This window comes from Camelus dromedarius, chromosome 17 (assembly GCF_036321535.1).
Source record: "Camelus dromedarius isolate mCamDro1 chromosome 17, mCamDro1.pat, whole genome shotgun sequence".
Classification (NCBI taxonomy): domain Eukaryota; kingdom Metazoa; phylum Chordata; class Mammalia; order Artiodactyla; family Camelidae; genus Camelus; species Camelus dromedarius.
The window spans coordinates 46,172,149-46,188,629 of NC_087452.1; the positions used below are offsets into that span (position 1 = coordinate 46,172,149).

At 45.9% G+C, this 16,481-nt stretch overlaps 1 protein-coding gene across 1 annotated transcript in view; it reads left to right on the forward strand.

Moving 5' to 3' along the window:
* The window catches only part of GADL1 (glutamate decarboxylase like 1), a 133,997-nt gene that overhangs the window by 24,481 nt on the left and 93,035 nt on the right, over nucleotides 1-16,481 (forward strand). Inside the window, exons 2-6 of the mRNA XM_031469819.2 lie at nucleotides 1,457-1,629; nucleotides 6,279-6,405; nucleotides 8,642-8,732; nucleotides 12,157-12,263; nucleotides 12,959-13,074. Of these exons, the coding sequence (XP_031325679.1) occupies nucleotides 1,457-1,629; nucleotides 6,279-6,405; nucleotides 8,642-8,732; nucleotides 12,157-12,263; nucleotides 12,959-13,074 (614 nt within the window). The remainder of the gene's footprint in view (nucleotides 1-1,456; nucleotides 1,630-6,278; nucleotides 6,406-8,641; nucleotides 8,733-12,156; nucleotides 12,264-12,958; nucleotides 13,075-16,481) is intronic.

Consider the following 16,481-nt stretch of genomic DNA (forward strand, 5'->3'; position numbering starts at 1 on the left):
ATAAGCCTTGTCTACTGACATAATAACCAGGGTTCGCTGAGAAATTGCCCTCTATTCCAGTTTATTTTTAGGACCTAAAATTTGGGGGGAGGAAAGTGCCTTCAGGTGTGGAACTTCTCCATCTAAAAGCTCCAGTCTGGGGCTTCGACACTTGGCCCAAAACCGTGTTAAATACGCCTTTCAAGTGAAAGATAAGTGCAAGCAAAGGATGAAGCTAGAATTCACCCGAGCAGCTCTAGGTGGTTCACCCTCCAGGGTGAGGATAAAGGATGGGTCCTTTGCTACAGATTCCATCTTTCTCAAATTGAGGAACCTCTGTGACCTTTTCATCTGCCTTCATGGACACCATTTGAGTTTGCCAGGGTTTATAAAACCACAGAATTTTACCGAAACATTTAACTTTGCAGAGAAGACCGATGCTAGGGCATGATAAATGTTTACTGTTAGAACCCTCAGTAAGTATAAAGGAATATGCGCAAGACATACAGACTGTTGGCCTATTTAAGGTAGAACGATGAAGTATGAGTGAGACAGCGTCCTAGCTGCCGTGCTGGAAAATACTTCTAAAAGTTGTTTCTGTAAATTTCCACACTCGCCAAACACGTACCTTCTAAGGAGGGGAGAGAAGATGATTAGAAAAAGAGAATGCAATTGAATCAGAGCTGGTGGCAGATATCGGTTGAATATGTGGATTGAGTTGCCAGAATTATTTTTGTGGGGGGATATTTTGAGTTGGCAGTAACCTTTATTCTCTGATACAGAGTTCCTCGCTGACTTTTGACCTTTAGTCGCTGACCGGGAGTGCAGTCCTGAAAATGTCATGGGCCGTCCTTCTGCCCCAGCCGAAATTGCAAGTTTTAAATGTCTAAAGGCGTTCAGTACAGGTTTCCACCAACCGCCAGGCTGCTTCTGATCTCATTATATATCCGCCTTCCAGTAGAACACGGCTTAGTGGATTTACAGAGGGGCTTTCAGAGACAAGGGAGAGGGTCATTTAATCACAAGTTCACGAGGTAAAACCGAGAGAAGTGGCATGTTGCTGTCGCTGCTTCTTCCACAGGGATGACTTATTAAAAGGGAACGTATGGTGACCCTTGAGTCACAGGAGAGTGTGCGTGCATGAGAGAGACCTGGGCTTGTGTGTACAAAGATCTTTCTGTACCTGTGTCTGAAAGATGGTTGCGTGAGTGAGTCAAATGGGTTGAATTTACATTTCTTGAGCTCCTCCACCCACGCTCCCTGATGCCAAACAAGATCCTGCAGGAATGGGAAGCGGAGCACTCTTTCTTCAACCCCGTCATGTCCTGGGACCCCATGAGAAACTGTCAGCTTCAAGGCCTCCAATGTATTACGAGAAGGCGACCCTTTGGAAGCTGGGACGCCGTGCCATCTCCTGCTGGGGTTTTGCTGTGTGCTCTGCTGAGATTCTCTCACTTTGTCTTTTGTGTGCTGCCAGGAGATGCGGCTCAACAGGAGACGGGTCCAAGTAGGAAGGGTGCTGTTCTCGTGGATGGGGTCGTACTGAACGGCCCCACGACAGATGTGAAAGCAGGAGAGAAATTTGTTGAAGAGGCCTGGAGGCTAATAATGGAAGAGGTGGTTTTGAAGGCTACAGACGTCAGTGAGAAGGTAAGGCTAAAAGACAATGAGAAACCCCAAGAATGGGAAGGATGGGGTTGGTCTGTTTATCTGTATGGACAGATGTCAGGAAAATGGGAGCCGTGGTTTTGTTTCCTCTAGACCTTTGTTTTAAGGGGTCGCACCGATACCAAAGTTTGTACTCACTCCCCTACCCCACCTCTACCTCCAGACGGCAACCAGCTTTCCTGGGAGGCTTGGCGTCCACTTTGCCAGCCCAGCATCTGTTGGGAGATTGGCTGAGACGCCAGAGTTTACCCAGATAAGGCTGTGGAGTACCAGATGAGGCTAACTGCCCTAGGTAACAGTACAGGTTTGGGGACAGAAACAGCTCAGTGGTAGAGCGCAGGCTTAGCATGCACGAGGTCCCGGGTTCGATTCTCAGTCCCTCCATTAAGAAAAGCAATACTCTTAAAGATTGAAAATCACCTCATGATTTGATCTCAGTGCTTTCTAAAACACACACTGCTTTCCATTTTCATGTGTATATTTTTTATGTTACCAGCGAAAACCAAGCAGAAGGAAGAAAAGTTTGTGAAAAGTTTAAAAATTTAAGAGAATCTTAACAAGGAACTTGTCAGGAACTTGTTTGAGCTCAGACTGGAAATCTTGGGTTGTTGAGTCTGACTTCTGACTGGTACCAGTCACTGGTTCTCAGTTTCAGATCAGACTCAAATTCAGATGCAAATTGATATTGGAATGACTACGAATAAAATCTATTCTTAAGAGTACTTACCACGGGCCAGGTGGTGTTCTAAGAGCTACTCCATATGTATCTGTGTATTTAATCCATACGGACCCCTAAGATGAAGGAACTGTTTACTGTCTCCTTTTTAGAGATGAGGAAAGCCGTGTGGCACAAGAGGTCAAGCGCCTTGCCTGAGAGCACATGCTCGCAAGTGTCCGAGCTGGTGCCAGATCCGGGCAGCCTGGTTTCAGAGTCCGTGCACTTAGTTATTCCTCTGTATGTCTCTTAAAATCTCAGAATTACTCTCTGTCGCAATGGTCACCCTTCATACTGGAAAAGGATTCTCAGAAAATGGGGGTATAAGAGAGGTTTTTTTTATTCCGATTTTACTAGTCAGAAAAAATGTCATTTCAAAAAACAGATTTTGAATGTGAAGTGGTATTTATTCTGAAATTTTGGTACTGTGCATTTAGGAAAATTAATAGGAAAATAGATTGAAATGACCTATGGTCTTGGAATAGTTATGGTCAAGGCAAAATCACTGAAGGTATTTCCTGATTATTGTATTTACAATAGCATATTTTTGGAAGTAATTAGGTTTATTTGTTTGTTTGTTTGTTTATTTAAGGTACTAGGGATTGAACCCAGGACCTCTTGCATGGTAGACAGGCACTCTACCACTGAGCTACACCCTCCCCTCAACAAAAGCATATTTTCTTGTGTTATCTGTAGTTGAGAAATATTTTGGACCTGCTTTACTTTGGAGTACACTGCTCCCCTGGAATTTTTTTTTAATTGGCCTTTATTCAGTCATTAAGTATTAACTGAGTGTTAGTCAAGAGTAAGACATTATATTCACCCCTGGGGGATATAAAGAAAAGTAAGATAAAGGCTCAGCTTTGAACAGAATTTATAATCTGATTGGAAGAACAAGTTTTTGTTGGAAATGAGAACAGGGGTTCCCAATAAGAATGTGAAAAATGCTGTGTGATTTGAGCAGACTTGGGGGATTTCATGGAGGAGTGGACCCCTTGAACTTGGATGCAGAGTATGAGGATGAAGTCAGGCTTCGATGGGTAGAGAGAAGTCAGCGCAGGCGTGGTGAAGGGAGTGGAAGGTAAATGATGGAGAGAGAGTTGGGAGAGGACAAGCTATCCGATGTAGTAAGGTACCCTTTGCCCAGAAAGAAGGGCTCACAGAGGGAGCAAATGGGAGGTAGGATAAGAAGTTAAGCTTAAGATCCTAAGTTGTCAGTGAAGCAACCCCAAGTCAGTTGCAGCATAGTAGATGAGGGGGCTCTGCGTGTGAAGTCGGGTTGAACGTCATGTTGGGACTGGGAGAGGATGGTAAGGTTGTTCCGCCCCTGACTCAGCCTACTTCCTCAGAGACCAGGATAGGTCCCCACACTTAGTGAGATGATTGCTTCCAGTGCCCTCTCTGGTAGACGCTCTTTCTCAGCCAACTTTTTTTATTTTAGTTGAATTGTAATTTACACTTAGTAAAATACACTCCTTTCAGTGTGCAGTTCTGTCAGTTTTGACAAGCCAGGTAACCATCAACACAATTAGGATCTAGAACCGTCCCATTCCACCCCCCACAAATTTCCCTGCCCCTCCCTAGTCCACCTCTCCCCTCACCTCTAGCCCCCAGCCACCACCGATCTGTTTTTTTCACCCCTGCGATTTCTGACTTTTCCAGAATGTAAGGCAGATGGGATCCCGTCACAGGTAGCCTCTGGAGTCTTGAGTCTTGCTGCTTTCTCTCAGCAAAACGCACTGGACATGCGTCCGCGCTGGGTGGCTCCCTACTCATTCCTTTTGATTGTCTCAGCCAATTCAATTTGCTTCTGCCTGCAATGGCTCTAACCTCCGAGTCTGACTTGCACAACTTGATATTTCCTCCTGATTTCCCCAACCTCCCCCTTCCTGGGCTTCTCCCCCTGGTGACTCCCCGTCTCTCTCCTCCCCTCCACAGCTAAACTTTTTAAAGATCAGCAACACTGCCCCGCTCCCTCGATTTCCTCACCTCCCACATCCTCACGTCACACAATCTGGCCTCCCCTCCCACCTCTCCAAGTCAAACCACTCTTGCCAAGAACAACACCTCCTTGGTGATAAATGCCAGGAGCCCTTCTCAGTCTTTGTCTAATTTGGCTTCTCAGCAGGACAGACAGTGATGACCATCTTCTGCTTAAGGCACTCTTCTTCCTTGGTCTTAGTAGCACTAGACTCTTCGGGGAGGCTCCCTGCCTCTCTGGCTTGTCCTCCACCTCCAGGTGAGCACCACCCATCTCTCTGAGCTGTGCCAGCTCTGTCATGTGACAGTGGACGCCTGAAACTCTGCTCTGATCTTTCAAAAGAGCTTCAGACCAACTGCTACATCCCGTTTGGATGTCCTGAAGGTGCCCTAGAGCAAATATGCTCGACACCCATCATCCCTACCTGACCCCAACCACCCTCGCCCAGTGTGCAAGCTAGAAACCTTTGGATCACCTTTGGCTTGTTCTTCCCCGCTCCTCAGTGTGCTGCTGCCTTCCAAGTCCTCGCGACTGTGCGTTTTCACCTCTCCAATTGGGCTTCGTTCCTAGAGCAGCTCCCCTCATCCAGACTACGACCTTCTCTTGCCTGCTTTATTACAGTAACCTCTTATTTCCAGTTTTACTTGGAGTCTTCATATAGCAACCAAAGCTATTGTCTAAAACCCAAATATGATCACATCATTGCTCCTGTCAGGAACAGGTCAGTGGTTTTTTTAAGAGCCGTGTTCAAACTCTACAACACGCCATGTGAAGCCTGTCCTGATCTGAGCCTTGTTGATCTCTTCATTTGTTCATTCATCCATTCACTCCCCACATCTTTGCTGAGACCCTCTTATGCAGCAGGCTCTGTGTTACTTCCTTGGGAGCAGGGAGGAAGCTGACCGACGTCTCTGCTCTCCTGGGGGGCACGTCGGACACAGCAAGTGAGTGACACAGCGTGCTGGGAGGCGACAGGTGCTATGGAAAAAAGGAGGAGGAGGAAAACCTAGGGGGCATTCCTAGAGCTGGGGAAATGCCCAGCTGGTGGTTTTGAATAAGGAGTCAGGGTCGCTGTCATGGAGAAAGGGACATTTGAGAAGAGTTTTGAATGAAGTCAGGAAGTTAGCTACGAGGGTATTTGGCAGTGAGTTGGGGGTATTCCAGGCAGAAGGCAAGGACCCCAAGGTGGGAGTGAGCCTGGTACATCTAAGGAACAGAAGGGAGGCTGAATGGTCGGGCAGAGTCAGCCAGGAGGAAGGCGGTGCCGGGGAGATGAGAGAGGAGACACCACTGGGGAAGCTGGTTGTACGGGACCATTTTAGGTCATTGGAAGGACTTGGGCCTTTTGCTTTGAAGGAAGCGAGGAGCCCCTGGAGGTGTTTGGGCGGAGAAATGACCATGGCTCAGACAGAAGACGAGCATTCTGGATTCTGGCTGCTGGGCTGATCGCAGGCTGCACGGGGCCAGGGGACGAGCAGACAGACGAATCCGGGAGTTATTTGGGGATTCTAGCTTCACTCTGACCCTGCCTCCCTTCAAGCCCCGTGTTCAAGCCACACCAAACCTCCTTGGCTCTGCAGACGGGCCGTGGGTCCCTCACATCTCAGCCTCTGCTTGTCCTGTCCTGCCACCCAGACGGCCCCTTGCATCACCCCATCCCCTGATCTCCGCTTGACTTCTCCTCTCTTTCTTTCTGTACCAACATTGATGTCCGTTCCTCCAGGAACTCTTCCCACATTTCAGATGGGGTCCCTCATCTGTTCCAGCAACATCTGCATTAGTGTCACAGCTCTTCTCACAGGAACTGTGGCTGCACGCTTAAATCTCTCTCCCACCGGTCTGGAAGCTTCATAAGGGCAGGGTCCTCACTTGTAACACTGGCTCCACACCCCACTCCAGCGACCCCTGTTAACCAGGCTGCTGTGGCATCTCCAGGTCTGTGAGTGGCGGCCTCCCGAGCAGCTGAGACAACTCCTGGATTTGGAGCCGAGAGACAGCGGAGAGCCGCACGGCCGGCTGCTGGCACTCTGCCGGGACGTCATCCGCTACAGCGTCAAAACCAGTAAGACCTCACAAGCGCTCCCTCCACCCGTGCCTCTACCGCTCCTTACGTTTTCTCGAGCATGTACTCACTTACCCGTGAAGCTGAGAGTGACCATGTTTGTGGGATGAGAAACCTGAATCAAAACTAGGGGTTCTGATATTTTTACAAGGGTCCATCTAATCCCTGATGTGGATTTGTTCTCAAGGTCAAAGAAAAACTGGAGGTGTTAAGGGTCATATATAAATATTGTCTGCTCCTTAACCATCCGCATCCCCCATTTCTAATCCAGACCATCTCTTATGACTGCTACGTATCATTTCTCACATTGCAGCAAACTGACAAATGGCACATTGATTATAGAATCTGTTAGAGGATTATGCATCTTGATCACCCAGAACATGCAAAAAAAAAAACAAAACTGTTCAGGATGGTGTCTTTTACTATTAAACAGGGAGAGATTCATTTGGAAGGTACTGATTAACTCTTGGCTGTTGGCAAGCACCAAATTATTTTATCAAATCCAGCAGGATCAAAAAATAAAAACCTTCAGGAAGGCAGGAGAAAATGAATGCACAGCAAGTTTTTGCTGTGATAGTTTCACATCAAGGCTTAACCACTGCGATCTTTTGTAAATGCAGTAACACGATGTTAGTCTTGTGCTCAGGGACTATTCCAACTGACGGCTAATATCCTGTGCACCTAGTGAACAAGTTTCAAAAGCAGGAGAAGAACTTTCCAAGACCCGCATTTCTCAGTGTGATGTAAAGGTAATCTAGTGCTTAAGACCGTGCCGGCATTATGCTTTGTGAATTCTGACACTGAACTAAATTTAGTGGAAAGAACATAATAAAATCCCAGCTGAAAATAATTGGTTTATATTCCCTTGGGAAAGTCTGGTGCATGTATCAGAAACCCAGTTAGCATTTCAAAAGCAGAGATACATATCTCATTATTATAGTGCCTGTCAGAAGTGTAGAATGACATTTAATGCAGTAGATTTTTCAGTTTACTGGATATTTTCCATAATGTTACCATGGAAATCAATCATAAATTAACACGGAACTGAAAAAAAAAAACGTATTAAAATGACTTGTAGCAATGTCTGGTTTCCTTTGCCAGATTAGAGGAAATTGGCCGTGCTTTATGTGAAAAAACATTTTCTTTTGAGACTTTTGTTTTTTGTTGAACTCCTTGTTTAAAGAGAAAAACCCCCTAAAACCAAATGCTATAGGTTGTAATGAGAGGCCACTAACTAAGATGGTTCCCAAATACCCAAACTCAGAAATAGGCCTCCTACTTCTTAGTTCTTTGTCACGCTGGGCTTCCTGCAATTGAGAATGTCAAGCCAACCGTTAGCCTGGTGTTTGGTGTGAATATTCACACCATGAAAAGCCAAGAACCTTTATAAGACCTTTTCCAGGAGGGAAAAAAATAGAAAGTTGGAACTGAAGTTTTTCGAGTCTTAAAGGCAACTGCCTTTGAAGTACATTGAATCAGAAAGTTTATGTAAGTCACTTGGTGAGTCACATCTTACTCTGTCTATGTGATGCCAGTTGCGCTATAAAAAATGGTGCAATCTGAGGAATTAAGAGGCCACTCCCTGCCAGGAGCCTGAAGTGAACCCTGTCAGTGAGTGAAATTTGTTTAAAGGTAGGGAAGTTAACAGTGATAATTTCAGAAGGTAAAGGTAGCTGCAGGCTGACATGTGGGCAAACCGCTCCAACAATCCATTTCTCAAGGTTCTGGTTTGGGTCTGGGTTGTAGTCAAAAAGGAGCAGGCAAACCAAAGCTCTGAAGAGTGCTCAAATTTTGCCTAGGAATGTATTGTTGTTCAGTAGACAGGACTGTGAGATGGGTCTTCAACATGCTTCCCTCATGCGTGATTAGATTTTGAATGCTTTTAAAAAACTGAGGTCTAATTTACATTCAAGAAAGTGGACCCATGTTAGGTCCTTTGCTCAGTGAAACTGTACATATCTGCGTGCAAGTGACCATCACCCAGATCAAGATATGGACCGCTCCTGCCCCTTCCTAATCAGTACAGCCTTGCCAAAGGGGCCCAGAATCCCACGCGCATCTCTGTAGGTCCGCTTTGCCAGACATTGAATGCCATGTAAGTGGAACCACGCGTTGTATACTCTTTTGTACCCAGCTGCTTCCGTTATCTGAGGGATTCACTTACGTTATTGCTGTATCAACAGTTTTCTTTCTCTTTTTATGGCTGTGTAGATGAATATTCTGTTTCAATTTACAGACCATCCAAGATTTTTCAACCAGTTATATGCTGGACTTGATTACTACTCTTTGGTGGCCAGATTTATGACAGAAGCATTGAATCCAAGTGTGTAAGTACATTTTACTGGGACTTTACACTGGGCGTGGACTAGAGACTTTTTTTTAAGTAGATGAAGTTTTATTTGATGAACTTCTGTTTAATGGTTTCATTTGTGCACTGTCATCATCAATAATGGGGCAGTCTGTGACACTTGGCAGTATTCAGAAAGAAGACTTGATGGTAATGGTGCTGTGGGATAGGTAAGACAGGCATTGTCACCTCCTCTTAACAGAGGACAAAAATCAATTAAGCAACTTTTCATTCATTCCTGCGTGAAAAGCCACGTCTGTGCTGAGGTGCTGGAGAGGATACTGTGTGTAAAAACAAACCTTGATTTTGCCTTCAAGAAGCAAAATAATCTAGTGAGATAGAGATGTTCCATGCAAATTAATCAAAATGACCCAAAAAATTAATGTAAATTTTCATATGAAGGAGAGGTGTGTGATACTATAAATATAAATGGGACAATTTTTCCTAGTTGGGCACTCAGGGACGTTTTCTCTGAGGAAGGGACAGCTAAGAGCTGAAGAATGAGTGACAGTTAACTAGGTGAAAAGAGGAGAGCTGGGTTCCAAACAGAAGGAACAGCATGCACAAAGGCTCTGCGGCAGGAGACAGCATGACATACGCTGTGAACTGAAAGATCAGGGTGGGGGTAGCTGGGAGAGCTACGGGGAATGTCATGGAGATAAGATAGGAGCCAGACACGCAGGACCCAATGGGCCATGTTTATGAGTCATTCTAAGTACAACAAAAAGCCACTGCACACTTCCAGGTCCCTAGGTGACATTTGCTTATTGAAAAGATCTCTGGAAATATGGAGAGTGGATTGGAGGGGACCAATTAGATGGTGTTACCTTAGTCAGGTGATTGATGATGGTAGCTTGGATTTTGACAGAAGCAGTAGGAATAGAGAGGAAAAAAATTTGTTTGGAAGGTGAAACAGAAAGGGCTGGATGATATAGTGGATCTTTGAAATGAGCACATGAAGGCTTATGAGATGATGCCTGAGTTTCCGGCTTTTATAGCTGGGTTGATGGTCATGTCACTCACTGAGATGAGAATAATCAGAAGAGGGTCCAGTTTTCAAGTATATGGTGGAAAAGGCAAGAGTGAGAATTCGGTTTTCAGTTGTGAGCACTTGAGTTTGCAGTGACTTTGCATATCCAGGAGTGTACTCTCGGAGATCTGAGAGATATATGGGCCTGGAATTCTGACATTTATATGCACGTTATAAATTTAGATGTTACTGGTGAATGATGGCGATTGCCAAGTGGACATGGATGAGATCCCTTATGTCGGGGATTCTCAACTCTCTCTGGTCTTTAGAATCAACCTAGGAACTTAAAAAAAAAAAGTATTAAGACCTGGGTCCCAACCTAGGCCAAATAAATCTGAATTTCTAAGGATGTGTCCAGGCACAGGTATGTTTTCTTAGCCCAACAAGAGATTTGAACGAGCAGGAAGGAGACACTTTGAAAAAAGACAAACCAGGAGAGAGAGAAGCACTGCCTGCAGGACAGAGTGTAGCGTGAGGACAGAAGGGGGCTTAGGACTGGGCCTTGAGGGCATCTGCTATTTAACGGTTAGAAGGAGGAGAATCAGCCGACAGTGGAGAGAGAAGGAGGAAGCCCAACGGGAAGGCAGGGGGCCCTGGGGGCGGGTGCGACTGCCGTCGCAAGCTGTTGAGCAGTTCACCAAGACAAAGACAGAAAAGTGCCCCCTGGATTAACAACATGGATGTCATTGGCGACTTGGGGTAAAGAATTTTTGGTGGAATAACTTGAGACAATACCAGATACCAGGTTACAATAGGTGGAAGGGTTAAGTGGTAGAAAATGCAGTCAAATTATACAATTCTGTGCACCTTTTCTCGTAAGTCCTGAGATTTCTAGTTCCCATCTGGGTTCTTTTGCTGAAATATTCAGAGCTTTTTGAAGTATCAAACTGCTGCTAAGCTGAACAGTTCACTCAAAATGTCACCAGGCCATAGGGGCATTCATTCTGCGTGGCGCCCCCCTCCATGTCCGGGCGTACTCCAGGTTTACGCTAGTACGTAAACTAGTTTTGTACTTGAGCTAGTTTTCAAAGACAAGTTCAATAGTATTTTTTTCCTTACAAAAAAAGTGAATGATTATTTCACTTTTATTTGCAGGTGTATATACTACCCCCCTCCTTCAATGTGTGTAAACGGGTTTCCTAGCATGGCTGAAAATAGAACCTAAGTAGTTTGAAAAATGATGTAATGTCTGTAGAGTGCTGGGCACACAGGGAGGTGATGACACAGTGGGTGTACTTTTTTTTTTTTTTTTTTAATTTTGTCTCCTTCCCACAGTTTTTTCCTCTGGATGGTAAAATAATTGCATTAAATTCCGTGACTATAAATTTAAATGTGTCTCCTTAGCTTACCTATTTAGAGTACACATTTGTTCAGATTCAGTTTAATGTAACCGCCTAATTGTTAGAGAAGGAGATGCTGCATGTTTGGTCACCCTCCAGTTACCTGGAAAAAGGAAGAAACATTATAAAATTACGTGGTAACTGCCCCAGGTTGGCTTCCCGGGCAGCTGCTCCTGATGGAGTTTAGTGAGCAGGATGTTTATTAAGGAATAAATATCTTTGGGAGCAACATGGGGGATTTTAGGGGAGGAAGCAGGAATGGGCAGAGACAGGAGTCAGGCCACCACGCACGCTCAAAGACCACCTCGACCGACCCCACGGACACCTCTAGAGCGACCCTGGCCCTTCAGTGCTGTCTGGAGTTGGGCCGCACGCCCAGACCCAGGTAGACCTCTCGCTGGGCCGCCACAAGAAAAGGTGTGGCCTTGGAGGGGTAGCTCCCCCGAGCTGAGGCAGTGCCTGAAGGGGCTGTGTTAACAGAGCTGTCTGATGGCAGCTTGCCAGCCCAGAGCAGCAGACCTTCACGGCAGGGATCCAGGCAGCGCTCTGTAGTGAAGTCATCCCTTCGTAAGGGATGTCCCGCAGCACTCTTCCCATTTGTCCAGGCCCAGGGATGCGGTGCAGGAAGCCCAAGGTCTCGAGCTGACTGCCAGGGTGCTCCTGGTAGTCACCTGATAAACTTGGTTACCATGACAATGGCTTTTCTTTAACCATCATCCAAGGAGCAAAAGGGTCACTGCTCATAGCCATGGCAAACAATCCAGGTGCACTGCTTCGATTCTCCCAGTGGAATTGAAGGTTTCCTGTAAATTACGTCTGCTAGAGCAGCTGATGTGTCCCTAAGGCCACCCGCTGTCGGCATCTAGCTAACCATGACTAGCACTGCCACAGACGGTGTGTTTCCGATGGATTCACTTCCAAAGACTTCAACGGCCACTTGGTTTACTAATAAAACTCTACGTGCATTTCTTGGGACTCCGAAGGGATGGTTTGGCTCTCGTCATAGAAGTGAAGTGTTTTTTATGTCTGTCTAGTTATACGTATGAGGTGTCCCCAGTGTTTCTGTTAGTGGAAGAAGCAGTTCTGAAGAAAATGATTGAATTTATTGGCTGGAAAGAAGGGGATGGAATATTTAACCCAGGTAAGTACAATTAGTTACTGTCATCTCCCTCCATCCCAAGCATCTCCATTTTTGTTCATGTCTTACATGAGGAACAGCTCCGTGCAGATGCACACATTACAAAAAGTTGGGTATGAATCCTGCTGCCTGGGAAGCAGTCGAGCCTGGGCCTGTCCCCAAAGTGATGCTGTTCTGCATAAAAGCTACGTAAATGATGCAAACGCTAACAAATGAGAGGTCCACAACTTTGGATTTACATCCAACACAAACGAATGTGTCTGCTGCTGGGAGTTTGGAAGGGCTATCACAAGTTTGCCAATTAATTTTATGTAAGAAGTTCCCTGAGCCATATTTTGTTTCTCTGACAGCCCTTCTTTGGAACCAGGAAGGAGCATGTATTGTCATTTTATTCATGAGATACAGACGGAAAGAATATTATTCACTTGGAGACTTCTTGTACTGGCCCTAAGTCCATCGATGGAAACTTTAAGCTTAGGAAAACTCTAGAATGAGAGGAGAGACCAAAACTTCTCTCTCGGCCAAGGCTGAGTGCTGCTGGAATTGGAGATGAGGATGGGGGCGGTGCTGGGGTGATTTTGACAGTGATTTGTCATTAGACTAGGACAGCCACACTCACCCAAGCTCCCACTGTAGCTGGCACTTAGGAAACAGTGACTTCATGCTGTAAACATGCCATTTCAATTTTGTTTTTGCAGGTGGTTCAGTGTCCAACATGTACGCCATGAATTTAGCTAGATATAAATTCTGTCCTGACATTAAGGAAAAGGGGCTGTCTGGCTTGCCAAGATTAATCCTTTTCACATCAGCAGAGGTAAAAATAATCATTTTTGGTACGAGATACAGATGTTCTGAGAATGAACGCGCTATCGAAGAGGGCTTGTGTGAGTGGGGGCTCCTCCGTGCTCTCATCCTATCTGTGTGTGAGTAATCCATGTGTGTGCCTGCCTGAGTACAACGTCGTGTTTCGTTCTGAAGGAAATCCTGACGGGTTTGATATTGTAACCCCTGGCCATCCAATTTTGTACATCACCTTTACTTACAATTTAGAGTCTGCAACATTTAATTTGAAAGTGCTGTCTGTCTCTATGAATCTCTTCTTTGAATGTCTTACTTATTAGAGCTTAGATGATTGCTACTCATACCAGCCATGTCTTCTCATATTTCCTTGTAAAGTTGATTGCTTTAAATGGCTAATACAAGGGCTTTCCCAGAGGAAGGGGAGATATTTGGTACCAGTGAACATCACACACACACACACTCCCCTATTCTGCTCTCCACTGCAGTAGGAGGTCCGATTGTGGATAAGGGCACTGGCTTTGAGCTAGGCTGCCTGGAATCAATTTCTGTCTCCACTACTTACTATCTGAGTGACCCTGGGTAGGTTGATTAACTCCTCTGTGTTTCAGTTTCCTAATGCACAAAAATGAGTGTATTCGTTAGCTCTTGTGTCTACCCTAAAACCCAGTGGCATAGAACTCTAGCTAGATATGATTACTTACAAATTGGGGGATAGCTGGGCCGTTCTGCTCTTCTTGGTTGGGCGCCCTATGTGTCTAGTGCTTGGCTGGCTGATGGTTGACCTAGGAGTGGCTGGGCAGGGATGACTCCAGTGATGCTCCATGAGTCTCTCATCCTCCAGCAGGCTAGTCCAGGTGTGTTGTCATGGCAATGATGCAGGTGAAAAACAGCATGGAAACGCACTGGGCCACTTGAGTCCTAAGGCTCAGAACCGGCACGTTGCCATTTCTACCTCATTTTCTTGGTAAAGTCTGTCTCAGGAACTCAGATCCAAGGAGTGGGAAAAGAGACTTCGCCTCTTAAGGAGACTGGCTGCAAAGTCACCTGGAGAAGGGATTGGCACCAGGAGCACTGAAAAGTCAGGGCCATTAAACAACCCAGCAGCCACATGAGCCTAGTTATCACTGACGAGTGGGTTGCTGCAAAGACTGAATGAGTTGGAGCGTGCCGGCTAGCATCTGGCACATAATAGTTGGGCAAAAATGTTAGCTCTCAGTAGGAGAAGGAGGGAATGACCCAGTTATAATAATGTGGGGAGACTGGACGGCACGGCTTAAATGCAGTCTTACTTGGAATAGATGCCTTTTCTTTTTCTTTCCTGTTTTTGTGATTCCAGTGGGTACCCCTGTCCATCCCACTGCTATGTCTTCCCCTCACCCCTGGCAGGAAGAGTCTAGCTTCTGTACCTTCTGCAGTCATCCTAGGTGCCCTGTCAAACAGGTGAGGCAGGCAAAATCCGACCATCCTCTGTTCATTGCAGCTGGATTTTCCTGTACCTGTTACTTTTTTTCAAGAGCAAAGTTACTTTATTACTGCAAAAGTATAAACTGTGCAGGAACCTGACCACCCCTAAGTTCTCCTCCTGTCCTGCCTGACATCTGGATAGTTTACCTGCTAAGTGCAAAGTGGGCATTGCGTGCTGGGAGACATCTGGGAGGGGTCATCTAGTCTGAGATTCTAAATTCAGCTACCCAGGCTCTTCCTTATGAGACATTCTTTCTGTAGGAAGAGAAGAATGTTTGGGAATGTGGACATCTGGGGAAAAGGGAAGCAACTTGGGTATCTGGGATTGCTGTGGGATAGAGTTTCCTGCTCTGGGCTCCAAGCCTTGGAATTTCAGCCTGAGAAAATGTACCCATGCATCAAGAATGCAGAGTCCTTTCTGCACGTGAAATGCCATTTCCACGCCTAGGAAAATGGATCAAGTAGGGGTCCTGCTATCAGCTCAGTGCTTTCACTTTGGCCTTTTTTAATCTTCATTTGGTTTAAAATTTACCAGAGTTCTTTTCTGGAATAATTGCCCTGGAAGGGGGGAAGAAATTCTACACAAGCCTAGAATGAAGGTTATGCCGGGGAATATTGGTAACACGGGTGTAGCTGGCAGACTGGGAGTGAAAAGAAATGGAAACCTCATGCAGTTGTGAAACCAGAACAAAGTAGTTTTTAAAACCTCAGGTGGAAATAAATATGCAAAAAAAAAAAAAAAAAAGCAAACTGTATGCCTTGGCTAACGGCAATGCCAGCAGAAGATGGGGCCAGCAAACCAAGAACTAAATGTGTGTCTCAGTCTGTTTGAGCTGCTATTGCGAAAAACAGAGTAGGTGAGATAAACAACAGACGTGTATTTCTCCCAGTTCTGGAGGTGGGGACGTCCAAGATCAAGGTGCTGGAAGACTGAGTGTCTGGTGAGAGCCCCCTTCCTGGCACCTAGACCTCTGTGTGCTCACAGGGCCTTGCTTGTGGGCAGAGTGAGATCTGGCTTCGTTTTCTCACAAGGGCGCTTATCCCATGAGAGTCTCACCCTCGTGCCCTAATACACCCAATCCCATCCCACTGCAGGCTAGGGGTTAAACACACGGCTTAATTTTGAGGGGACACAAACATTCAGTCCATAACAAAGTGAATGCCACAGAAAAACTCCATGACTCTGAACATACTGCAGCCTTGACTATGTAGACATGACCCCATCCACCCAGCCCCCTCTTTATAGTGCATTCCTCCCCCTGCTCTGCGGAGGAGACACAGGTTGTGGCGTTGGCATTATTTTAATTCATATTTTAGTGACCTCTTTGCCACTGTTTACAACAAATCAATTCATTACTTAGTTAGAAAAAAAAAAAGAATTGATGTAGTCTGTGTTTCCTGAATAATGCTAAACCCCTATGCTAATTTTTCTGCTCTACCTCCTTGACTGTCTTTCTGGCATTGGCCCACGGCCCCCTGGTTATGTCCCCAGGTTGTTTTATTTTGTGGCTTTACGTTTCCAGTGTTTACGCAGCCCCTGAAGAACCAGGGTAGTTACTCCCTCTCTGCCTCACACCATCCAACGCAGAACATGCACACCTACCGACTGCTCAAGGTGCTTTGCGCACACCTCAGGTTTCCATGGTAATTCAGCTGCTGGGGGAGACCCGGAAGATCATGTCAGAGGTCCCTGAACTGCCAGCACATCCAAGGTAGCCTCTCCAGGCCAGACGAGAGCCAAAGAGAAGGGCACTTACGGAGAAAAGTAATAGAACATTTGTGGCTTGAGCAGCTGGAGATGAATTCCTTAACTTTATAGACATCATTTTGGGAATTAACATAAAGTCTGCCACTAAACAGCTGGGGAGAAGAGAAACCCTTTTTCCTCCCAGGCCAGTAACTATCAATTGTCCAAGTTCCTTTCTGGCAGGATGGAGGCGGCAGGAGGCAGGTGAG